Here is a 26,816-nt window from a genome sequence, read left to right as displayed (position 1 = left end):
CAGGGAAAAGTTGGTGTTCTCTGTATTTATTCATTTTTTTCTTCCTTTGCTGTACTCTTTGTGAGGAGTATAAATATTTTACAGAGCGAGAACATCAGTTTGGTTATTTACAAGATAAAATAAATGACGTACAACCCACAATGTTGGTTTATGTTCAGAGCGCTGGAGGAGGAGGAAGGTAGGAAAGGGAAGAAAAAAAATAAACTACAGCCATTTTACCGTTTGACTCAGAGGACCCCACCTCGACTGTGACCTCGCATACAGAAACAAAAAGGAGCTAATCGAATATGATGGCACGATGGCAGACTGAACACACGAGTGAAGCACCTGCAGAGGTCTAAACTAATAATTCCATAAAGGGAGTAAAGCAGCCAAGTAAAGAGTGACACAAATTTCCAGTGTCTTCAGCAGTCAGCAGCCCATTTCTTGTAACTTTCCCGCCTCAAAGGAGGCCAAAAAAATTAATTGCAGTAGTTCATTTAACGAGCGACTTTCCTACGATGGCTGCTTTAAACTAGGTGATAAACCTGCAACCGGAACCGGTGATTTTCTGTCTACTTCAGTTTGAGCTCAACTGGAAAAAACAGACCTGTGAGAAAACAGACATGTGAACCCCCCCCCCCAAGCTAATATAACAAAGTAGTCTTTAGGGTGCGCTGCAGCTTTAACGTGGAAAAAATGATCTCAAAACATTAAATTCACTTTCCTTTATTCTGAATCAACAGAGTGAGACACACGAAGTGAACACAGGAAATTTACACCACTGATTTTACTTTGAGCCCACACGGGAAACTTGAGCTGGCCAATAGGAACGCTGAATAATTCATTTACTTTAAAAAGGAAAGCTAGCTGTGATGTATCACCTGTGTTCAACATGCCCACACACGAGCTCCGCCACGGAACGGAAACTCTGGGACCGCTCATCAATACTCGCACAGATCCTGACATCGATCAATATGCCTGCAGGTGTCACGGTTAATATTTCAGCCAAACAAATGTGGCTCGTTCAAAGCTGAGGTTAAACCGGACTGAGTGGTGCAAACTTTAGGTAAAATCTTCTCCGGACGCTCAGAAATGAACCTGAAGACCGTCAGTGTGGAGCGCGCAGTTCTGAAAGGAGGAAACAGCTGCTGTGTGATGAGTAATGAATCGGCTGATAAACACACGTGCCTACAGGAGGTACAGAAATAACACTGAGGCCTGGGGGGGGTTATCAGCATGTTTGTGTGTTTTCACTCGTACAGCGTCGTGGAACTCATGCATGGAGGAAACAGGCTCATTTTTTTATTCTGTTACATTCCTATTCAGAGCTAGCACACTGAAAAGGCACTCGTGCTAAACCATGTAATGGATAACACCAGTGGGGCCTGTCTCACAAGCATTCAGCTGAAAACATGAAGTGACTTGACTCAAAACAACTCAGACCTGAAATCCAACAGGAAAAAGATACTGTGTTTATTTTTTATTATTATTTTTTAAAGTAGGTCAAAGGAAGTGTTCAAAACAAGTACCAAAGCAGACAGAAAGGCTCACCGCGAGTCTCCCTCTTAGAGCGGAAGAGAGTGAAGAAGAACAACGAGGAGGAGGAGGAGGAGGTTTGTGCGTATCGACTCAAGTGCAACTTAAGTTTTTGGGGTTTGAGGCTTGGAGTAAAGGAGGGAGACGTGGGGTGGAGACAGGAAATGGGGATTTTAGTGCTACTCAAAGAAAAAAAAAGAAGTGAAACCTGTTCAGAGTCGTGCCATCGTGCCACAGAGCCAGGAAGAGTTCAACAAAGACCTAACCTAATGCGTCTTCTCTCCAGCTCATCTCGCTGTTGTTTAGTGGAGTGGTGTGTTGTTGCTGTGTGAGGAAGTGCTTGGAGGAAGAGATCATAAAGGTTGTGTTTCTTAGATGGGCAGCTGGAAGGTGATGTCCACTTGAGCTTCCTTTGCAAGAGAGACGATTTCAGAAAGCTTTACAACCTGCAGACAGAGTGACAGAGACGAGTAGAATTACTGAATTATTGCGGCATAAAATACTTCAACATCCATCCATTTTCTACCAGCCTGTCACAGGACTCACACAGAGATACAGACAACCAGTCACACTCACATTCACGCCTGTGGGCACTTTAGAATCACCAATTAACCGAACCCTACTAACTGCATGTTTTTGGACTGTGGGAGGAAACCTGAGCACCCAGAGAGAACCCACGCAGACACGGGGAGAACATGCAAACATGGTGAATTCGAACCTAGGACCTTGTTGCTGTGAGGCAACAGTGTGCCGCCTATACCTTTATTTAACCAGAAAATCCCTTTTTTAAAGAGGAGATGAGGATATGTTCCTACGACACAAATACAGAAAAGATGACACAAACGTGGTCTCACTCAGAGGTCATGCAGTAAACTCTTTGACTGGGAACCCGATGCTCCTCATGACTGCGCTCGAAAATCTGAAATTCGTGTGTTTAGGCGGGTATTCTGTTTTTGACTTAGGATTGAGATGCAGAATATCTCAGCTGTGACAACTGACACATTCCCATCATGCCTCAGTGCACCTCATTATTACCAACTTAGCCACTGACTTTTTACACTTAGAAACTTTTTACACCCCCTTCTGTAACTTTTGCCGTGGGGGTGGGGCTCCCAAGTGTCAAATCTAGAAAATTTATAGACAAACAATAATACAGTAATGCTACTGGAATGAGACATCGTGTTCTCTCAGGGCAGGCGCCTCCTTCTCTGCACCAACAGGTATCGAGGAGCAAACAGCTGCACCTGTTAATTAGCCGTCTGCACACGTGCAGTCTTCTTCTTGTGGTTTGCTTCCCACACAGAGCCAGCGCACAAAGACGCTTTCTGCTGTTTAAAACTAGAGACTGAATGTAAAAGATGGCTGAAGTCACTGTGACATCACCTGTTGCAATTGCTGACATAGTCTTGGTGCTTTGAAACCAAATGTGGCCACCCAAAAAGAGACACTGCATGTTCATAAGGAATGACTTGTCAGCTACAAGGTAGGGCTGCCCTAAAGCACACCCTGCTTTCTGCTCCTTTTTCCACACAATCAGACCTCTTTTTGAAACCCGCCCCCTGCTGGCCATTAGAGACAATACAGGTTTAACAAACGCACACTGGCTTCATTGCTCATCTCTACTAGCTTCATCTATTCTTTTCTACACAGCCTGTACTTCGAACTTGGGGTTCCCACCCCATGCTGACAATGTTTATTGTCATATTTATCTGGTAAAATCCTAAACTATTTTTTATGGTTATTTAGTTATTTACACATCATTAGATTTAAGTGGCCCCTCCCACATGGGCAAAAATACCATCAGGTGACTGACAAACATTTTTTCTTAATCACGAGGAATCACCACTCACAATGAGCAAAAGTGCTCCCATTTCTTATCTTACATGAAAATCATCGTTTTCAGTTTCACTGAACCTCCTTCAGAACAAAGCATTTCATTTCCTCACTAACTCACACGTCTGACAGTCGATCCTGCTCATCTCCAACATCCTGGTTTCAAATCAAACGACCATTTTTTTCCATACAGATGAATATTAAGTTAAAACTTTGTTACTGCAAGAAATCCACTTTTAAGCAACTAATCAAACTGTTTAGAAAAGATTCAATAAAATGTTACCAAACTGCATCCCTGCACACCTGCTCCCCAACCCTTTTCTCACCTACGTTTTCACACATTGCTGCTTTCTGGTTACTTTGTGCTATAAATGTAAAGTGACGTTTTGCCTCACGTTGGTTTTCTCTCTCTCATACACACTCACACACCCTCCTCCTCATGCTCACATTCAGCAACCCACCTAGAGGCAGGTACGTGTCAGTTCTGCTCTCCCCTTTCGTGACAACAAACTTGTGTGTTTGAGTTGAGCGTGTCTTTGTGTGTACCATTTTTGCGGCTTCGTCCAGGTCGTCACAGGCCAGGATTTTCAGCGGACTGGCAGCGATCAGAGCTTTGGCATCGTCCACTCTCGTCCCTGAGAACAAACAGAGATTTTGAGTTTTTCAAACAGCAGCACCTTTGGCCGTCCTGCAGCTGTGTCGCCGTCAGGACTGATACAGTTTCTTGTTACAGGCAAGAATTTATTTGGATGCTCTTTTGAACCTTGAGGAAGCTAATAACCTCCCTGTAGTTTTCTGTGTATACCTGTGCTTCCTGAACTGTCCACCCTCAGACAAAAGGTTCCATTTGCACTCAAGGGTGAAAAAAAGTTGAATATCTAAAAGGTCTTTCCAGAAGTTTGGAGAGCTGATGAAGTTTCTTTGATGAAAAAGAAAATGTCCAGAAGACCAAAGTGACAACTCAATTCCCCTCAAACTGCCCTATAACCTGGAAGGCGGGTTTTATTAAAGGTGCTGTCAGACAGCGAGCGGTTGCCGTTGCTGCCTCCTTTGTTTTCAAGGCAACGAGGAAGAAGGCGGCTGCCGTCAGACTCCATGATGGTTCAGCTTTTTCCAACTAGCCTCTGTGGCTTGCTGTGCAGCCATGGCAACCACAGACACTACCATAGGGGAAAAGTTCTTTGAATGATTCATCTGTTCATCAGCAAAAAAGCAGACAAATCAATGAAGATGAACTACTGACGCAACATCGGCTGGTCTGGAACACAGATGCTATAAATATACAGACAGACCTCACAACCCCAGACAAGAATTACAAACAGAACAAAACAAACTGTTCACATCCAGAGGCCATCACAGAATTACCCACTGATACAAACACCCACGAATCCAGGCAGAAGCAGGGAAGCAAACTTAGATGCAAAAGAGCTTGCATAAACGTACAGATGAAACAGCTTGTCAGTGTAGACACACAGTATATTATTATTAAATTACTTTAACCAAAAAAAAAAAAAATTGTTTTTTAAAAAGTATATCAAACTGTTAAGAGAGATTATGTTCCCGTTTTGAAGGAAGCATAGAAGAAAGTGGTTCAGTTAAGTTTCCAGAGTCCAATTAGCAGCTCATCAGTGAGGCGCTGCGACCCATCTGATGTTTCAAGTTTTAAGAGGCACACGCTGTATCTGTGACAGGCCGCAATTAAGTAGTCCGAAACATTTGGTCACACACACGTGTGTGTGCACAGAGCATGCCCCTCTGCTGCCACTCTGGCTGTGGACTTGTAGCTCTGACTTAAAATCCATAAAGCAGAGTTTGAGCCTCGTATTGATGAGTTTGAAAGCTTATCACAGTTCAGAACACCACACGGATATTATGAGACAGAATTTAACAGCTTTGGAAAGTTATTTCAGTTATTTTCTCTGTCATCTTTTAATTTTATAAACCTAGTGTTAAAGAAAACAAACAGAATTCATGATACACATTCATCTAAAAAGGAATTCCTGCTTGCATATACTTGATTATCAAGTATAGCATCTAGCAAATGATGATGTGCTGCAGTCCAGCAAAAGTCATTCTCAACGCTGACTTTACTGCAGGGTCTTGAAATTGCCTTGAGTATTTAGTTTTAGGTGACCGGATGACTGAGTACTCTGAAGCCTTACAGTCACAACTGCAATACGTCAATTAAGTTCATTTTGAAAGTAGAGAAACAACCATCGCACTGTAGTCACATTACTATAGGTGGCCAATGAGTAGTTAAAATCTCAGCTATGTTTATATTTTATGTCTAAAATCTTCAGATGTGAAAATACTCACTGAAGAAAATTATTTTTAAAAAATGAAGATGATTCTGTCACAGCCAATATTAATGACCAATATTTTTTCTTGTCAACATATGTTAGCCCCTCCCTCTACAGAAATGCATGGCACTACAGTGGAGATGCTGCAGGCCATGAAGAAACAGGGTGTACTCTTGTAACGTAGGTAACTTCCTCTATCGCTGAGCCTTTCAGCCACGCCTTATCTTTATCTCTGAAAACAGATGTTATACCAAATGACCTTAAAGCAGCCCAAGTCACAGAGCCGAGGTACTGTGTGGGTACCTCAGGGTTCCATCCTCGGTCTTCTCCGGATTTGATTTACAGTGCATCAACAAGTCTACGCTTAATAACACATATGACTCAACAAGTAGATGAATAGCATACATTTGTTGCTAAATGTTTTCAGATTAACAAACTTTCAATATAAATAATCAAATTTTATCAGATTTTGAAACAAATAGAAAAATATGGAAAAGAAAAAAGGCCAAAATATTCATGGATAATATTAAGATTACTTTTTCTAACAGATGAAACTAATTTGCTCCTCTCTACAAGCTTTTATCAACTCAGGTGTGTGTTTCTGTATGCACATATACACCTAACTTGAGACCTGCCTGAACATTTGAAAAGGTCTATAATAAAGATTTTTAAGCAATTTTTTAAAAAATCATATTTTAATTATCTGTCACCATATCACCTGTGTGATTAGGCCTTTTTACCTTCAGCAAGGAGGTTTTGTTTGTGGCAGCGTGTGCGTCATTCTGTCTGTAAGCACAATAGCTCGAAAAGTTTTGAATGAATTCGGATAAAACTTTGTAAGGATGTAGAGCGTGGTCATGTAAATGTTTCTTTAAAATAATTAATACATAGAAAGAGAAAGTGAATGATCTGCCTCATTAGTTAGAAATATACTGTAGTATAATATTATGTAATAAGCTCAAGTTATTCATGTCCAGTTATTTATAAATCAGTACCTATTATCCATGACCTGCTCCTTTATAATCAAAGTAAAGATCTGTCATGCTGCTCGGATCTGATTTTTATGTGAAGTACATTTAAAAAGAACAAAAAGAAAATACAAGACTATTCCCTTAAAAGTAAATACTTTGCACAGAGTGAGCTGCCTTATTGGAGGATTGTGCTCTCGGATTGCTTCTTGTTTTAATCTGACTTTCACTGGTGCTTAGGTCAACCTTAAAGGGAGCGGAGCTGAAACGGCCTGTTTCAGGGAGAGCATGAACAGGCAAAGCTTCCCTAGTAGAGCTCAAAAATAACACTAAAATCTGTTCAACTAGCTGCCCTATTTTTCACCCATGGATGAAAATTCCCAGAAAAGACGGCAGAGGTGATCCTTCATACAACTGTTTGAGGAGTTTTCCGCAGTGACGTGTGAGGAACTTGACTCCACGCTGAGACACGAGAGAGGATCAGATTTCAAAAGAAGAAGCGCTTTTACGTCTTAGATTATAAAACGTGTCAAGAATAACTTACTTCATAAAACAGATTAAACGTGCAAACAGAAGGCATCTCTCCAGTTTAATTTACATAACATGTCTAAAGCTGCAATGCAGTTACCGTCTTGGCAGCGCAGCTCAGCAGCAGCGTTTTGAGGTGACATCCTCTCGATTCCAAAATAGAAAACAGGAGCAGAAAATGTTGCCCTGAGGAAAACTGAGAAATGTCAGCTCTGTTTAGGCTCCAAATACAAGCATGCACCATTTCTTTGTGCTTGCAAATTTCACTGCCTTGTACTGCAGAATGAATAAAGATGAGAAAACCAAATTGGCAGAGGAATTTCAGCCAACAAGGGATTCAGCTCCCTGGAAGGCCACAAAGGACCAGCAGTCTTTGTATTCACCACTTGGCCTCCTTTGATAATGCAGAGTGTAAATGTACACATGCATATATCACGCGATATCACAATAACGCACACCTCATTTGGGTTTGTCGTTTTCTGCTTGTTTTCAAGAGCCACACTTTGAAGTAGGAAGCATCAAACGAAACAGACACGTTCCCTTCAGCACTGCCAGCTGCTGCCAGTTAACCCGCCTGACGAGGTGGGGAGTGTGTGTGTGTGTGTGTGTGTGTGTGTGTGTGTGTGTGTGTGTGTGTGTGTGTGTGTGTGTGTGTGTGTTTCCACTGGAGGGAAAACCTGTGGCTGTGGTCGATCCAGAACATTAAAAGCCTGGGGTTCAGGAGTGTGTCTATTTTAATTTCTTTTTTTTTTTATTAAATCTGTGTTATAAATATCTGTTTGGTTTTTGTACTTATTTTTAAACTGAAAGACTGTGCTGGAGAGTTGTAGGGATTTCCTCACATTCATTAGCTCCCTAAGATCAGACATCCCTCAATTCAGCAAGATCTTCTCGTCTTGAAGCATTCCCAGTCCAGATGAGTTAGATATAATCTTCGATCCTGACCTCTGATCCTATTCCCGAATTAATTCAACTGGCTCCTACCAGATGTCTGAGATCCTCACCCTGTCGTCAGGCAGCATTCAGAGGGAACTACATTTGGTGACTCACAGCGATGGGTGAGGAGCAGAACACAGACAGACTGGTTGATGCACAGCTTGGCCTTCAGGCTCAGCTCCCTCCTTACTACAGAGGGAGTCTGGCACAACACCCAGTTTCCTGCAGGTGCTGCATCAATCCACCCATCGGTCTCATGGGAAAACATTTAACAAGAGTAAAAATTCTAATTCAGATAAACTCAAAGCTTGAATTTAACTAATGTAACTTCACACTCAGATCTACTGTCTAATCGTTTTCACAGTGTGTGTCTCATACTGGTTGTGCGTGCTGTACCTTGTAACCGCACTACGATGGGGATCTTGAGGTCCAAGTCTCTTACAGCCATGATGATGCCCTGGGCAATGATGTCACACCTCATAATTCCTCCGAAGATGTTAACCAGGATGGCCTGAACCTAAGCGAATCAACAGCAAAATAAAATGTTTTTCTCTCAAACAAACAAACAAAAAAAACAATCAAAAATTGAATGTTAAAAAGAGTTGTGTGTTTTTGGATTTCAACGATGTCACCATATTACAAAGCTCAGAGGGGATGAGCTATGTCCAGCTTCAAGAATTTCCTCTCCAAAAACTCTGAACAGCCTGTAGAAGTTGACATCTTCTTACCTTCCGGTCAGAGGTGATGAGTTTGAAGGCCTCCGTCACCTGATGAGCTGTGGCTCCTCCTCCAACATCCAGGAAGTTGGCTGGTGTGCCACCGTGGAGCTTGATGATGTCCATGGTAGCCATGGCCAGGCCTGCTCCATTTACTAAAACAGACAAAGCCATCAGTCAAAGGACTGAGGTACAGGATTGTCTTCTTTTGATCCTAATATGTACTGGATTAAAAAAAAAAAAAAAAACACTGACTGGTACTGAAGCTGGCATTAAAGTGACACATCATGTTTAAATCGCTCCTATTACGAGGATGGTCATTATTAAAAGCCAACTGGTGGTGGATTTTAGACACTGATACTGATGCACCACTTCAAACTGAAGCAGCTCAGGTATGTGCTTCAAGGATCGTCAGATCCTTGAGCAAACGCTGAATCTGAAACTAATCATACTACTGCCCTGTGTTATGTGATAAAGTGGCTCTCAAAAAATCTGCCAGAATGGTTCAACAGGCTTTAAAATCCATTTTAAAATCTTTAAGTGACAACAACAAAACATGACAGATTCTTAAAAACGGTATTTACACTTGGGCGTTACTGTGCTGTAAAACACCACCCTACTGTATTTATTAGCCCCTCACACTTTGAGCCAATAGAAAGCGTTGGAGCACATTGTGCTACGTTTTAACAACTACAGATCCAGAACAAGTTGTTGTTAAAGTTGGAGAAAAAACACAGTAAAGATGAGACAGAGTGACTGCAGTAAAGAGTAATCACAGGGCAAATTTAGCAAGCTTTTTCTTTAATCTAACCTTCATAATTATATCTATATTTTGTCCAGTGTTGGTGTTTTTACCGATAAAGTTCATTTTTTAAACTTGCATATGCAATATCACAAGGCACGATATGTGTAACAAGTGGCATTACTGAGCATTATGGGAACTGCAGTATCCAGTTTCTTCTTCATCAAAAGAAAAAGAAAAATTAAACTACATAAACAGCTTTTTTGACATTTCGCCTGCACTGACCCAGACAGCCAATGGTTCCATCAAGGCCAATATAGTTGAGGTCAGCCTTGGCGGCCTGCCGGTCCCGCGGGTCTTCTTGAGACCAGTCCCTCATGTCGAACACCTGCTTCTGGCGGTACGCTGCGTTGGAGTCAAAGTTGATCTTGGCATCCATGCACATCACTGTTGACAAGCAGACACATGAGATTTTGGCATTAGCGGAAGATCGACTTCAGCTCATCTCTCCATCTGCGACAGCCCCCGAGTGCAGAAGGAGCCAGGAAAAAAAAATTTCTCATCAACTCTGGGACACAGAGTCTTTCCAGCACTGGCACCGGGAATGTAAATGTACAGCGGGGCTTCTTTTTAAGATCTTTTAAATGCATGTGACTTTAGAAATGATGAAACAATTCAACATGTCAAGGACAGAAATTACTGTGCTTAACATACTGAAACAAACAGAAGTCAGGAAGATAACTGATCTCTACAGTTCTCTTTTACACTCAGTTATTTCCTTGCTTCAAAATGTTATCAGTACAAGGAAAAAGGAACACAGTGGGTCTGCAGACCCAAAAAGACATCGTTACTTGTTCTGTGTCCAGCCTTATAGTGTCGAATCTGTGTCTGCAACCAGCTGGCTACTGTGAAAGAGGCTAAGCACTATTACTTATATTCTTTTTAAAATTCTTCTTCAAATGACATGATGGTAATGCAGAATACGGACTTAACTTCTCATCAGGTGCTCAGCATTTTCTTCGGCACAAAGGTCAGTGGTCTCCTTTTCTTACAAGTGTGTTTGAGAGCTGTGATTCATGAGGAGCTCTTCACTGTGCATCAGGCAAAGCCATTAACTCTGACTCACTGACAGAACAACACACACACACCTCGGACTGAAATCAATCCCCTGATCATCTCCAGGATGCTTTCACAAACCCTATCACACTTCTTCTTGCAAGAGACCCATAAGTTCAGTTAAATTAGTCTGTTTCCCAAAATGAGAATGACCTTTAGAGGCCAAGAGCTACACACGCATACCAACCACACCATACTGACCTCAGTCAGCAAGACTGCGAACCTGGATAAGACTAGCATGGCTCCGTTTTCATTAATGTCAACTAGGCCCGGCCAATAAAACAATCTTGATATTTGCTGAGAGAAAAATTCCCTCAGCTAATGATTAAACTGATAAGTCATTTACGTTTAATGTTTGCTCTGTCTGGGTCAAACCTCTTCTGCATAATCACTCTGACAGGCTACACCAACAGAACTATGTAGCTGAAAGAGAAGAGCAACTCCAAAGAGTCCGCTGGTGATTTTAAAAGTCTGATAAGCAGCAAGATATTCGAAAGATCTGTACTGATGAAGGAAGGACTGCATGATGGTGTTCATTTAGGAACAAATGGTCCACATAAGTCAAAAATGGGGTAACGGCAGGATCTGACATAACCTGTGGCCCAATGAGGGGGAAAAAAAATTGTCTGGTCAGCTGCTCTGTTTGGGCCAGAAACAACCCCACGAGTTAATGTGTAAATTAAAAACACAGAATCAGCCATACCTAACAAATTCTTTAGCTTGTTGTCAGTAGCCTGTTTTCACATTAAAGTCAAACAAAGAGGTCGGTGTAGAGTGGAAAACATAGCAGGAAGCTGATGCTGTTATGCTGGACAGCTTCAGGGTTTTAATCATAAGTGTGACTAAAAATAGACCCTCAACTAAACATATTTAGGAGCGCCTGATCCCCATTTTTTGAAGCAACCATGTCAAAGGCAACAAGATTGCCCCTTCATTGGACACGGTTGCAATAATTAGCTGTTTCGAAGAAAAAGTCGAGGTATTGTCATAGCCTCTGTGTCAGCGTATTCAAACCCATCCGACATTTTTAGTAGAAGCATCTATGGTGTGGCGTGGTGGTTAGCACTACTGCCTCACAGAATGACATCTAGAGGGTCTGGGTTCGATTCCGCCTTGGGCCGGGCTGTTCTGTGTGGAGTTTGCATGTTCTCCCACAGTCCAAAGACATGCAGTTCCTGAGGTTAGGGTTAATTGGCCAAATTGCCCATTTTGTGAATGTGAGTGTGAATGGCTGTCTGTCTCTCTGGCGACCTGTACCCTGCCTCTCACCCTATGTCAGCCCCCCACGACCCTGATGGATCGATGGTGTGACTTTGAACATCTTAAATGAGATTGTTCTCGAGACCCTGCCAACATAGACGCCAAGGCTATGACAATACAATCTCTGCTAAAAATCTCGAATGAGTTTGAATCTCTCCCACCTTGACCTGAAGGTAAAGGTCAGAGGTCAAGTTTTCTGAAAATCTCGTGAATGCGGGAACTCGAAAATGAGCTCACCTTTCAATTCCAAATTCACACCATAGATGCATCCTGTTCAAGCTAGACCCATCACACTTCATACATGTTCACTGACTTTAATAAAACACCCGCAGCATGCAGGGCTGTGGGTGTAGTCAGCTAGATTTTTTTTTTGCTGTTGGTTTTTTATATTTTAATTTTTATGAAATGCCACAATGAACTGAATGGCCATCCTTTAAGATCAGCAGTCTGACAGATTCTTAAAAATAAATAAATAAAAAATACAATTTGGGCATCTTTGCATTTGGCCTTTCAGCTGAATACAGGCTGAATTGATCAATAAGACCAAACTGGTGTTTACATTTATTAAAATACCACAAAACTGATTGTGGCTTCATCTCTTTGTTAAACGAGGATGGAGTTTAGTGGGTCATCTGGACCTCATGATCAAAAAATTTGACTAAGACAGAACGTGTGTGTGTGTGTGAGAGAGAGCAGAGCAGTGAACTAAGGAACAAAGTTATGACTTTAATCTGTTCTTATTTCCTTCTGCTGAAGCCTTAAAATGTGTTCAGAACAACTGTAAACACATTTGCTTGCCAACATGATCAGGCCACACATCACTACAACTGCTGGGTAAGGTTGGGAGACAAAGCTAGACAAGACTATCACCCACAGCTCCCCCGCCGCCCCACAAAAACAGAAATACAGACATGCACATGTGTCTCTGTGCGTGTGTCTACCAATGCCAGAGGAGTCCTCCACCATAGGATTGATCTCGACCATCGAGGCGTCGTACTTAATGAACAGATTGTAGAGTTTGACCATGGTCTCAGCTGCCTCGTTCACCAGCGCTGGAGGGAAGCCCATCTTCTGAGCAACCTGCAGCAACATGAAACATTTCATCACACATCCAAACACTTTCCGACGATCTAAACGGCGCACACATTTTGTTCTCTGTGGACACGAGTTGTCAATAAAATCAGCAGCAAGATATTTTATAACAGGCAGAGAAATGCTGAAATAATCCATGTTTATAGCCACGATCAACAATGACACAAGAACTATGGTTTGATTTGGCTGTTTCCCTGAACTGCACTGAGATCTGTTTTAGCATCTTTCAGCTCATCATTTTGGCTTTTCTTGTTCGCAGATGTAGCACTTTGGCTCACTCACTGCTGCCAGAGAGCTTCCTAACTGCCACCAAACGCTCCATCATGAATATGTTTAAACACATTTGTAATACAGTAATTTGAAAGAAATGACTCCCACTGTGCCCTGCCACCTTTGATTTTAAAATGTTAAAATGTCCGATATACTTTTAAAAATGTGTCCACATAAAGACAAAAGCAGAATTTCAAACAAAAAAAGCAGCTTTCATTAGAAGCCGAGAAAGCCTGCTGGGCCTGTAAGAACATCATGCCGTTTCAAAAAATGTGGTCTTGACGCACAAAAATAAATGCAGTGAAGGAATATCAATGCCGCTCCATCTACTTTGAGAGCTCTGCAATCAACACCTCTGCTCTCTGTCAAATATATTGAGTCTCTGCATTCACTATGACAACCAACATATTCAATATTCAGAGTCACAGACGTGCAGCAAAAGAGGGAAAAGGACTGAGCGGAAAGAAAAGCAGACAAGAAGGAAGACAGGGCGGCAACAAGAGTGCATATACAAGCAAAATTAAGAGGGAAAGTCCACCAAAAATAAGAAGGATGAAAGGAGAGAAAGAAGCTCTAACTGTAGTACTGCTTTAATGGTTAACTCAGGCTAGCTGTTAATATAATTTTATTTATCTTTATATTTCAGAGTTTGCAAATTAATGTTTTCTAATGGAGCATTACTGACGATCGATCCACAGACTCAGGTTGGGGTTCGACCTTCCCCTGCTGAGCTCTGTTTTAACACATTCACTGCAGGCCTGAACTTTTCTAGACGGAGCCACAAGAACTAAAACGTCTGACGCGGTCAGATTAGACACTTAAAAGGCCTTTAATCTAACAGTCCATGTCACTCTTGTACCTAATATTCTAAATTTGTTTATTCACTGCTCCAAAAAAAAATTATTAATAAAACCAGAAGATGGTCAATACACAAGGAGAGCTGGACAAGGTCGTAGAAGGGCAGGAACCCAGCAGCAGGAAGAGATGGTGTGAAGAAAATGGGGTTCCAGCGGAGAACCTGCCATTCCAATGTTCTTTGTGAATGTCTCACGCCACCCTCACAGAGTCAGTTTCTGACAGTTTGGTCAGAAACACGCTCATGAATAGCCCACTGGAGGTTATTTTGTAGGGCTCTGGCAGTGTTTGTCCTGTTCTACCTTGCACAAATGAGCAGATCCTGGTCCTGCTGCAGGGTTGATGTCCTCCTACGGCCCTGCCCAGCTCTCCCTATTTATTTAAAAACCCTGTTGTGACAGCACATGTGGATGTGCCATCCTGGAGGAGTTGGGCTACCTGTAGTGTGTCCAGATACACACATGCTACCAGCAATGACAAAGAAAGCAAAACTAGAGGAAAAAGGGATTAGGAGAGAGAAATTGTCATTCCCTTTTCAAGAGCTGTCCAACTGTTGTTACTTTGCTTTGCAGGTGAAATGGAGTCGCAATGATTTATGCTTCCTAACAGGAAATATTGATATCATGATGTTGAACTGACTTGGTGTTGACCTGTGATGATCCCTTAATTTTTTGAGCAGTATATATTCAGAGTGTTTAAAAAGAGGAAACCCAACAGGAGCTGTACAGATGCAGCTCTCTGCTCCAGTGTGAGAGAGAACCTCATCGAGCCTTCTGTAATTATGAAATATAAGTCGATGTATGCCAGAACACAAGCAGACATAACACGCCCTGGCTACAAGATGATCGCTTCTTTTTCCTTTTCTTTTTTTTTTTTTGAAGAACATGGTTTTTTTTGTCAGTGCAAACAGCTTATTTTTAATGATGGGTTGAGACAACACTTTGGTAATGTGCAGATGTAGCGATAATGCTAATTAGCCATATGTTCAGTGCTAGTTAGTCGTATGGAGCTCCCTGTGAGGTTAACACCTGGTTCAAAGATGATGGTCTTATGAAAGCTGAAATGTTTTGAGTCTTTTCAGGTGAAGCGTGAACTGGAAATACACCACAGTAAAGGAGTTCATGATCCAATCACGATCGAGCGAGCACACCCGAGCGCTCAGCTCGAGTGTGCTGAATTATTTCACTCCTGCCTTTTAGCTGTTCAGTGCATGTAGGGGGAATCCTCACTCTCTTCAGCCTTAAAGCAGCTGTAAAGTACCTCAGCTACATTACAAACACTGCAGCATCAGCCTGATGGCAAAAGGCAGCCAGCATTCACAAAGAGGAATCACACCCTTCCTGTGGTCCTTAAAGGACAGGCCTACTCCCTCATAAGGACTAGAGCCAGTGTCTAATTGAGACCATTTGCAAATTCACATGTAATACAGTGGTATGCAAAAGTTTGGGGACCCCTGATAATTTTCATGATTTTCCTTCATAAATCATTGGTCATTCAGATCAGCAGTTTCAGTTAAATATATCATATAGCAGATGAACACAGTGATATTTGAGAAGTGAAATGAAGTTTATTTTGTTTAACTAATTACGGCACACTTTCTGTAAATCCTATAAACTTCGTTTCACTTCTCAAATATCAAACAACCAATGATTTACAAAGGAAAATCATGAAAATTATCAGGGGTGCCCAAACCTTTGCATACCACTGTACCTCTTTATGCATCTCTGTTGTTGTTTGATGGTCTCGTGAAAATGTGCTTCTGTAAAAAGCTGCAACTGAACGCCTGTAGACTCATCTTTGTAAATAAGGCAGAACACGGGGCATTATTTATCTTGCTTGGCATACCAACCAACCAGCGCTCTTCCTGAATAACAGGATATTTTAAAAGCAACCATCAGACTGAAAATGAAAACAGGATGATTTTTCTAAACCAGGCACCAATTTCATACTGTAAACATGAAAAAATACCAGTTGCTTTCTATAAATCTTGGAAATGATTCTATCTTAGGCTCAGAGAAAATTTGGGATGGTGGGAGGAAATTTGGTATTACAGGGCAGCAAAACAAAAAGCATTAACCTGAATTATAACAGACATATTTGTAAAAAAAAAAAAACACACACAGCAGGTTGGAGGAAGTCTGCTGAGAAGAAGTTACCAATTTCTCCAAACTGAGCCCAGATTTATAAGAGACTGGATCTGGATCTGTTGTCCTTCTGTAAACAGCAATGAGCCCCTTGTGATTTAGGCATTTTACTGCTCACTGCAGCATGAATGCACACAAACACAATCCTTCTGTCTTCCTGCAGCCCAAACTACAAAGTTGGGGCACCTCAAGTCTGTTTCATGACTTATCACATCTACTATCGATCGTACCTTGACGGCCTGCTCCATCTTAATGCCTTCCACGATGTCGATGGGCTCCTTCACGATGGCATCTGGATTTTCCGCCGCAACATCTTCGATGTTCACGCCACCCTGTGAGCTGCCAATCAGCACAGGTCCCTGTGGGACACGAGTGGGAGGGATGGGGATTTAAATTCTCACTTACTGCAATATTTTAGCTTAAAAATCTGTGAAGCCTTAAATAGACAGGATTTTACATTTACAAGGAAAATTACTGATTTAATATGAGTGACTTTGTGCAAGTAAGTTTTCATTCTCCTCTCCCAATAATTACAATCAAAATTACCTTCTGTTTTTCACTGACCTACCTGCTCTTCCTGTAATTTTTCATAAATTTCAGAGCCACATGCTTCAGACTTAAAATTGATCTTTTTGTGTGTAAAAACTGAAGGATGCTACTGCCATCAAACAATGTCTTTCTATAACCCGTCAGATCATTCTGCTGCTTTTGCTCCGACTGCACAGGAAAAGCACCATCCTCACACTGAAATGCAAAAGACCACAATAATAATTGTGCCATTTATTTGTAGATTATTTTCTCAAGTAACCAGTTAGTGATTTTTTTATATGAGAAAATAATAACAAAAAAACCCCCAGATTTTCCATTTTAAGTCATGTAAAACAGGAAAAAGAAGAAACTCTCACACCGGAGTATTTCTCATTGTTGCTTGCAAAGCAACACTAAATATTTTATAAAATATCAAAATGCTTATTAATTAATTTCATGGCATTCATCTGATTGTCAATAGGCTGATCACTTCAACGTGCTGATTACTTGCAGCAGCACTGCTGGTGTCATAAACACAGCTGCACTTAAAAAAAAAAAAAAAAAAGTTTTTCCACACAAGTCTTCATGACTGCACATCCTCAGGAGGCGTTTCAGATCACACACACACCACAGTTAATACAAGGTTTTGTTCCAAACACTCCTGAGCTGAGAACACCTTCTTCTTGTTTCTGCTGCGCTGAAGGCAAAATACTACAAAGAAATTTCTCAGGTGAGCAGCATCATTATTCATTTCTCAGCAGAGAAAAATCACGTGTAATGAGATGATCAAATTATAAGCCGCACAACGGACACAAATGTTTGTTGAGCCGTCACCAACTTTACTGGATGGTCAGGTTTTTATTCTTTCATAATCAGGCAGCGCATACAGACAAGATCCAGCGAAACTGCTCAAAGTGTTAGTTTAACACAGACTTTATACAACAGTCATCTCTAGCTTTAGTATTGTGCTGCCATCTAGTGGTCTAAATCTGATTAAACCAGCACAAATCTGTTATGGACGTCATGACTTTGTTATGAGGTCAGTGAAGATGAGTCAAGATGCATTTAAGCACTGACCGATGAATCTACATGTGCTCTGCTTAATTTAGTCATCTGAATGAAAATATAAGAAATGACTCTATGCGTGGGGGGGGGGTCCAATGTACATTTGTAAAGGCAGTAATTACAAACGTCTCATTTCATATCAAACTTGTGTCATTTATATTTTTTTATGGCACAGATCTTAATTTTGATTCATGAGGAAGGTGTTTTACATGTAAAACTGGAGACAGCAGCAACAAGTTCTCCCACCTTTGTGTCTCTCCATTCAACTCATTTAGCCTGGACAGTGCCTGGATGTTCTCAGCTCAGCAAATTACTCAAGCACATCATTTGGTTTCATATAGGTGCATCTGTGTTCTCACCTGATAGGACCTCTCCATGGTGATGGCAAAGTAGTATTCTCTGCGTGGGTACCTGCGCTCGCAGATGAATACCTGGTTGCAGATGCGGCCCGCCTCCCCGGTCTGCTTGGTGTACAGCTTTCGACCGATCATCTGGGATGAAATGTCTCGGGCTTCCTCGGGCCTGGAGATGAAAATTAGACAGCAAATTACGCCAGGTTTGCCCAGGGCTAAATTTAGAGCTTTTAAAGCATACAAAGTAGAAAATTACTCTTTTTTTTTTTTTTTTTTTGTTTCGTTTTTTAAACCAACCGGGCTCCTTATGTGCACGTCTTGCTTTGTTTGTTTAGAAAATCTCAGGTAAGCCAACGAGCAGGAGTGAACACTACGAGGCAGGATTTGAGCTTATCCAGGTAACTATGGGGTTAACCCTGGATTTTCTGTATTACCAAGGTGGCTCACTTTGTACTGGGGTAAATCACTACGGTAACTTATGCTGTAAACCTAACCTGCTCCTGGGCAGGTTAGGTTTACAGCAAAAGTTAAGTTACCAGATTAAAAATCAACAGGTATGAAATCACTCCCTACTGACCAATCAGGTCTCCAGAAAATACCATCAACATTCCTGGAAGACCCTCGAAACTCTGTGGGGCGAGCAGGAGGGTCTAAAGTCTTTGTGCTTCCCTGATGAGCATCAATAAGAATCATAGATCCTTAGACACAGCTTTATTCCTTGTTTTTTTCCCCTGTTGGCAGCAAACAATTTTACAAGTTTTATTGTTCTATAAGCATTAGTATATGATCCTGAAACAGGGCACCTGCACTGTACTTGCAAATTTGTATGCAGACTAAGCCTATGTTTGATTTCCTTTTTTATATTTAATCTTTACTTTCAGACCATTAAACAGCAGCTGGCGTGCAGCTGAGAGAATAAAAACTGAAACTGTCAGAAGCAGCTGATGTTCAGAGTTTCAGTCTCAAATCATTTGGAAGCGCCATGATTTCACTGAGACTTTTATTTACAGCATGTTTTAAATGCAACATAGATTCTCTGCTGGGGGAACATGTTGTATATGTGCAGCCTGTTAAGCTGTACTTCTTTAAAACCACTGAATGAAGCGCAACTGTGTGGCATTTTCACAGGAATGTGCGTAATTTAGTAAATGTATAAATGTTGTTTTACTTGGTTCTAAATCTGCTGCTGAGTCTCTTTCACACTGCTGGAAACACAAGAGCACCCACCAAGGATACCTGTTCAATCAGCCACACTAATCTCACTGTGATCTCCAATTTCCACGTCTCCTTTATCAGGCTGTGGGAGCTTAAATGTTTAAATGGATCCAGTTTAAAGTTTCAGAGCTCTGATGCGCAGCCGTCACCTTAGAAATAAACAGCAGCACTGAGAGCGACTCAACAATAAAATTATTCACAGGAATTAAAATGTTTATTTTGCCGCTCTGTGCGCTAAATCACCAGATTAATGATTCAGCAGCAGTCATCTGTCGTCCTTGCATTTTACGGTTACATTTTAATGTTCTTTGTAGATTTTTAATCACCATTTGATAATGTCTCTGGTGTAGGACGCATAGTAATAACTAATAATTTCCCTTGTGGGATCAATAAAGTATCTATCTATCAGAATCATTTCCTGTGGAAGAAAAGTCAGATGGCCTGTGAAACGCCCCTTTTAGATGCTGCCAACACCACCTCTTTCACATGCGCACACAGGGTGGGTTAAATTCATGAGTTGATAACCTGATCACCAGTGTAACAGAATAATACCCTGGATACGCTGAACTCGCTCCATAGTGCGGAGCCCTGCTGCTGTCTCGCTGTGTTTAGAAACACCAAAGATATTGAGTGTCTATTTATACATTTTCTTAACTTTTTATCCAGTTCAAGGTTGTGGGGAAGGCTCAATGCCGTGCTGGCTGGGTACACCCCGACAGCACCGTCTATCACAGATATTAAGCTTGTGTTTTTTTTAAAAATTTAACAGGGTCTCTACAGAGTAGACCCAAATCAATCTGAGGCTTTCAAACACCATTTAGCAAGTATTTTAATAACTGCTTCACCATCATAGAGGCCTAATCCTCCTGCAAGGACAATACAGCCTCGATTTATTAGCGATTTTTTATTGAATTTATTGACTTATATCTGTCACTTCCCCAGCTAATGGGGAAGCAGCAGAACAAGTAGGGCCTGGGCAGCTAATGACTCTTAGCCTACTGTGTTCCTATTGACTATTTTTACTTATTAAAATTCTTGAAGATTCTATAAAGCAGCAAAAAAAAAAAACTATAACGAACCAGGCAAATGTAACTTACTTACTACTACACATATCCACTAATCAAGGTGGCTAAAATAATGCAGGACACAGAATATGTGGGTTTTATTGTGAAGCAGTGTACAGAGGTAAGTAGGAACAGCATTTTATCTGAAATGTGTTTATAAAAAGACAGCTGTGATTCAGGTGATTTTGTTGTCACTGAGGACTCGTGTATGACTTAAGCTGTTTAATTATAAAGGCTGGATTACTTACGAGTAGACGATCCTCACTCCTCCCTTCAGTCCGCCTTCAAACGTCCCCTTTCCTCTGCCGCCAGCCAGAACCTGAGCTTTTACCACAAGGTCCTTTGACCCTAACACACACACACACACACACACACAAAACCATTCCCTCAGTTACACACTGACATTAAACTAATTAGGAAAATCTATGTAGAAGTTGACTCATATTGCCCCATGGTGCCCTCCCCACCAGCCACTGATTTATTAATTTTTTAAATGCTGCAAAAAAGAAATCAGTTAAATAATAGACTGGCCACTTGTAAATTTGTAATAATTTATTTTAAAATTCCTGGTTCTCTGTTAATATCTGCCCTCACACATTTCAAATGTGCGTTTGGTGCTTTGTTCTGTAAATGTACCCATTACTGCCCTAATTCGATCGACTGTGTTCTTTCTGTAGTTGTGCAACATTAAGACTGACTGATCTGATGTTATTCTCCTGCCGTGCATAAACAGGCTCACCAAAGGCTTACAAGACACTGTGAAGCTTTTGAGATAATGGTTACGTTTAAAAGTGAGAGGAAGGACTCCGACTGCTTCACAGGCCTGCAGTGACGTAATGCTCTGGGCCAGGCTTATATTTCATCTGAATATGTGTTCACAAGCTCAGTTTGTCAGCCAGTTTTCTTCAAGTCAACAACTTTCTACTAACTGTGCTCATAGTGCATGATAATACACACTGATATACACATTTAGGTTTAACTTCCTTAAGAACAGCATGTAGTGCTGTAGCACACGGAGTTATTGACTGTGTTTTCCTCCATTAAGCAGTACTCTTTATGTTCATTTTCAGCTAAATAAGTTTATTCTGGGACTCTAGGGAGGAGGTTTTGCATAGTTCAGAGTTTAATCATTTCCTGTCGTCTTATACTTGGCCTTTCACACGCCATCAGTTCAACCTCTGTCCGAAACAAGTTGTTCGAAGTAGTCTTACAGTGTCATGAGGCACCCCTCATTTCTTTATATTTTGCTTCGTAGGAGCCAGACATTCTTATAGTTTTTAATGGTCTGGAGCAATAGCTCATCAGGCTTTCTGAAGTTCATGTAAAGTTTGTTTTTTTTCCTGACACTGGCTGCTTTTTCAGTTCATTTTCATATTGCATGGTGTGCACTGTGTTCTTCAAAAGTTTGAGGAAACTGAACAAGTGGTGAACAAAAGTATAAGTGGCCAGACTAAAAACACTACAGCAGATGAACAGTATCTGAAAGTCAAGTCCTTAAGTAAAAAATTAATCCAGCAAAGACCTGACACAGAACCTGAGAGATCCATCTGACCCTTCAGCTGATCTATCTACTGTTCACTGAAGCCTCATCAGAAAAGGCCTCAGTCAAAAATGACAGAAGAAGAAATTCTTAAGGAAGGGAAACAGCTAGGTCAGAGGTCAAATGTGATATGATATTTCAAATCTTAATACAGTACTTTCTATATGTTTCTATATGTTGACAATACACAGCACACTTGTAAGAATCGTAGTTTCTAAGTTTTGTCCATTTTCGACCAATAAATCATGAAGCTGACCTTGAAGACGTTGGTGGACGTAAGCCGAATTACAGTATTACAGTAACATGACCCCACAAAGTTTTATCAGAATTCATTCAAAACTTTTTGAGCTATCGTGCTTACAGACAGAATGACACACACATGCTACAAAAAACATGACCTCCTTGGTGGAGGCAATGAACAAGAAACTGTGTGTGTATTCATTTTAACAGGTGCTGCATCTTCTTTCTGTCCTAGAATTGTGCAAGTTGAGAGTCAACTGATACCACTGAAGCAGAGGACGGCTATGTATAGACTGGGTGTGTGAGAGTGTGTTTCTCTGTCTCTACACTCACACATGCAGGACATACAATGTTAGCAAAGCCTCTGAGTGGCATTCAGGTCCAGAGGGATGACCACAGTGTTAGCAGCATAAATGGAGTCACAGTGTGATGACTGTTTAAAGTCAAGACTTTCTATCACTTGAGTGTGTTCCAGTGTAAGGCACGGCGATAACATCTCGGTCTTAAAAGTTTTTAATTTCAACATATAATTCTAAAGTGCTCTTCTTTATTAAATCTCCCTAGTAACTAGGACTCTTTATATAAGACTGACCAATGAAAATCACCACTAGTAGATCCAGGAAAGAACAAAAAAGCAGCACTTAGACATCAGGCAATATCAGACTGTTTAGATAAAACAATGATCCAAATAATCCACGTGTTGCCCTATAAGCAAACCCCAGCACAGTCACCATAGAGTTGGATGTGTCTAACACCACCATTGCTAAATATTTTCATCACTGATCAGTCTATGGTTTCTAAAATATTATTTAGTCTATGCACTGCCAATTTTAAACAAGACTGAAAGTCTTCAGCAAAAGTTATCATGGATCATCCTTAATGTCAACCAAACTGCATAACAGCACATCCAACAGCTGTTGAGTCATTTCACTCTAGCAACAAGCAGTTGCCCAACCTGAACTGTCATGTGCCACAAGACTGAAAAGGCAACTCAGTTTACTGTAACTAAAGGTGATCGCTGAGCCAACCGTCCAATCACAGCTTCAGTGGAGAGGTGGAGAATTTGACAGTTTTGCTTAAAAAAAATACATACTTTCCTTTAACAAGTTTATCAAACTTGTTAAAAATCACACTCTGAAACTGTTTTATGATACTATTGTCACTGAAATGTATTCAAATCTGTATGAAAATGACAGACTTGCTTATGAACACCTTGTTCAGCTTCCCTGCAGCTTACCGATCTGCTTGGCCACAGTGTAGGCCTCCTCTGAGGAGTTGGCCACCATGCCGGCCGGCACAGAGATGCCAGCATCTTTCAGCAGGCCGATGCTCATGTACTCATGTAGCGAGAGGTTCCTCTGCTGCTGCTGCACGTGAGGGGGCTGTGGCTGAGAGACATGGCCTCCAAACAGACCTGCAGAACCACCAAGAACCTGGAGGGACAGGAGGAGAGGAAGAATGAACTTCAAACTAATATATCTGCAGTCTTCAACTGTCAATCTAACCTACAAAACAAACTATTTTAACTCAAAAACACATATCAAAGTGTTGTACCTGTTTATACTGCACATGAACATAAAAAAGGATTTAGATACTATGTAAAATGTCCTAAATATGATCAAACCCATATCAGCACACTCATAAAACAAAAGTTAAAGAACTGAGGGAACGCATGAAAATACCAGACACTAAACCCACAAAACCGAACCATCCTTAGAGAAAGAGAGAAGTGTTCATTTCTCATAGGACCACATAAGCAATACTGGAAACTTCAGCAGAGATGTGAAACTAAGTGTTACTCAAAGCAGGTTTATTTCCTCAACAGAATCAGTGGATCAAAGAGAAAAATACAACACACTGTTTCATTTCTTATCAGAATAAATTCCCAGATTTTTGCAGACTGAAGCAAGTCAACAAAAAGTAAAGACTGACTCTTCGCTGGCCACTTTATTAGGTATACCTGTTTAACTGCTTGTTAATGCAAATATCTAATCAGCATTTAGGTAACCTGCTCGAGTTCAAACTGAGCTTCAGAATAGAGAAGCAAGGTAACTTTAGTAACTTTGAATGTGGCACGGCTGTTGGTGCCAGACAGGCTGGTCTGAGTATTTCAGAATCTGCTGATCTACTGGGATTTTCAGCAGAAGACCACATTGGGTGCTGCTCCTGTCAGATAAGAACAGGAAACTGAGGCCCACCAAATCTGGACAATCGAAGACAATCAAATGTTGCCTGACTGATGAGTCTCAATTTCTGCTGCATCAAAACATGAAAGCCTGACTCCATCCTGCCTTGTTTCAATAGCTCAGGCTAATATTGGTGGTATAATAGTGTGGGGGATGTTTTTTGGAACACTTTGGACCATCATTTAAAAGCTCTCACTGCACTCAAATGGCCTCCACAGTCACAAGATCTCAATCCAATAGAGCAGCTTTGAGATGTGGTGGAACGGGAGAGTCGCATCATGGATGTGCAGCCAAGAAATCTGCAGCAACTATCATATCAATATGGACCAACACCAACATTACAAAGACACCTAATGTATAATAAACATATTAGTTCACTGTTAAACCTTCCAAAGTGAAAATCCACAGGAATACAGTATTTGCAATATGCTTTATATCCCTTTTCCAGATGGATAACACAAATATTCCTACTGATGAATATAAATTTAAGGAAATTGACAGGTAGCCAAAAAAGGATGGAACCATTAACTATTTAAAGATCACATTGTTCTGTTTAAATGATAATATTCCACCTTTCAGACCAGTATCCTATAAAAGACTGCTGGACAGAAGACATGAATGCATTGCTTTTAAAGACCTTTAAAAACCTGTGCATGTCTTTTTAGTAGAAATAAATGTAGAGCTTTACTGTTATCTGTAGAGTATGTGTCAAAATAACATTTTCACAAGCATTCATAAGATGACTAAAATTTACAAATTACCATTGTTTCTATTAAGAAATTGATGCTTGTCCGTGTACAACAGTGTTATTTTGTTTAGATCCCCCTTCATGCTTCCAGAGCAGCTCCGCACTACCCAAGTACAGTCATGAGACCCCCGGTTTGTCCTGTGGTGTCAGGTGTCTGGAGGTGTCAAAGTAACATCCACCTGAATGTCGAGACCTAAAGTTTTCCAGCAGAACGATATAAATAAGGCTAATCTGTACGGTGTAATAGAGTAGTTTACTGGTCAGTCTCTAGCTTTTAGGGCCTCTCGAGTAATGGGCTCCAGGATTAATTGCCCGCTCTCCCCAGGCTGGTGACCTGGCTTTGGATCGGTTCCGTGATTTTATCTCGCTGGGTGCCGGTTGTGTGTTTACAGCACATCTCTGCAGTGAAAGCTGTTGTTTCTGCTTACGAGCCTGAGCGGATTTGTCCAGATAACTTTCCAAGAAGATCCAGCGGGACAAATACGATGGCGCAGGAATCGCAGGAATGGTAGGCGTAGCAGCTGCCGGTGGAGGTCACTGAGCTTCACTGAGCAGATTCTCCGACAAGACTGTCGTTTACAGCCACACGAAACGCACGGCGACAGGAAAAACTAAGGCCAGAGTGATCCTGTGTTCGTTCGGGGCTGATCTGCAGATTTGACAGCCGGCCATGCTAGCCCTGTGCTAGTTAGCGCGTTAGCCAAAATAACGGAAACTCAATGGAGTTGTGCTAATGTCAAATTTGACCCTGTCAGATTTGGAGAAAATTTTAGCCGTCGGAGAAGCTGTGATGCCGTAACAGACACCTTCTCCGAAAGACGGAAAGTTCCCCTCCACTGTGGATACACACTCACCTTAGAAGCGGAGCTGATAGTGTTTCTAGCCCCTGAAGTTCTCAGGCTAGCCGTCAAACGGCCGCAAATCAGGGACGTCGCCATGTCTCCCTCTACAGCAAAGTGTATTGAACACGCATGCGTAGTGAGACTCCAAAGACGGCTTCCCCCGTGGTGATTACATCTACTATCGGAAATTTTATAACATCATAGTTAACGTTCAATGTTAAGAGCGTATGACTCGGTGTTCTCCACTGCTGGGGTTTTTTCAAATTTCTGAAACATGAAGACTACATTTACTTCTTTTCATGAATGAAAATGAGCAGCTAAACAGTAGCTGATGTCATTCAATCATTTTAAATATCTACTGCACGTTTGTTTTTCGTTTTCGTAACACTGCAAAAACACAAATCAGCAGACGTCACATGGTTTTAATTTCAAACTACGGGCCAGCATCATACTGCAAAAACTCTCATCTTCAATATCAATTTTTAACCAGAATATTCGGTAACGAAGTTTACAAAGAACTCCTGAATGCAGCACTGCCTCAACATACTGTAAATAAAGGATCCTTCGACCTTTAACCTAAATACAATTCTCAGTGTCAATTATAAACTTGTAAATTATTAATGAAGTCATATTTGTGGATGCAGATTTCACTCATTTAACTTATGGCTTTTTTAACATGTAGACATTGTTGCACTCTAACATTAACTCAACCTTTATATGGCAAAAAAAAACCTCTTCTACCCAGTTTGTCATTTTC

General features: G+C 41.1%; 1 protein-coding gene across 1 annotated transcript; it reads right to left on the bottom strand.

Moving 5' to 3' along the window:
- On the bottom strand, positions 1–26,194 carry sucla2 (succinate-CoA ligase ADP-forming subunit beta). The gene is made up of 11 exons (XM_030757834.1): positions 26,072–26,194; positions 23,521–23,716; positions 20,752–20,851; positions 18,231–18,393; positions 16,509–16,637; positions 12,859–12,997; positions 9,827–9,988; positions 8,812–8,954; positions 8,480–8,600; positions 3,898–3,986; positions 1–1,964 (listed from the first exon to the last, which is right to left on the bottom strand). Exons 1-11 carry the CDS (start codon positions 26,153–26,155, stop codon positions 1,890–1,892), a joined length of 1,401 nt encoding a protein of 466 aa, XP_030613694.1. The 5' UTR covers positions 26,156–26,194; the 3' UTR covers positions 1–1,889.
- Between the last annotated feature and the right edge of the window lie 622 nt (positions 26,195–26,816).

Source organism: Archocentrus centrarchus, chromosome 21 (assembly GCF_007364275.1).
Source record: "Archocentrus centrarchus isolate MPI-CPG fArcCen1 chromosome 21, fArcCen1, whole genome shotgun sequence".
In the NCBI taxonomy this organism is placed as follows: Eukaryota; Metazoa; Chordata; class Actinopteri; order Cichliformes; family Cichlidae; genus Archocentrus; species Archocentrus centrarchus.
Note: the sequence above shows the minus strand (reverse complement) of the source record. Positions and strands in the feature narration are given on the sequence as shown.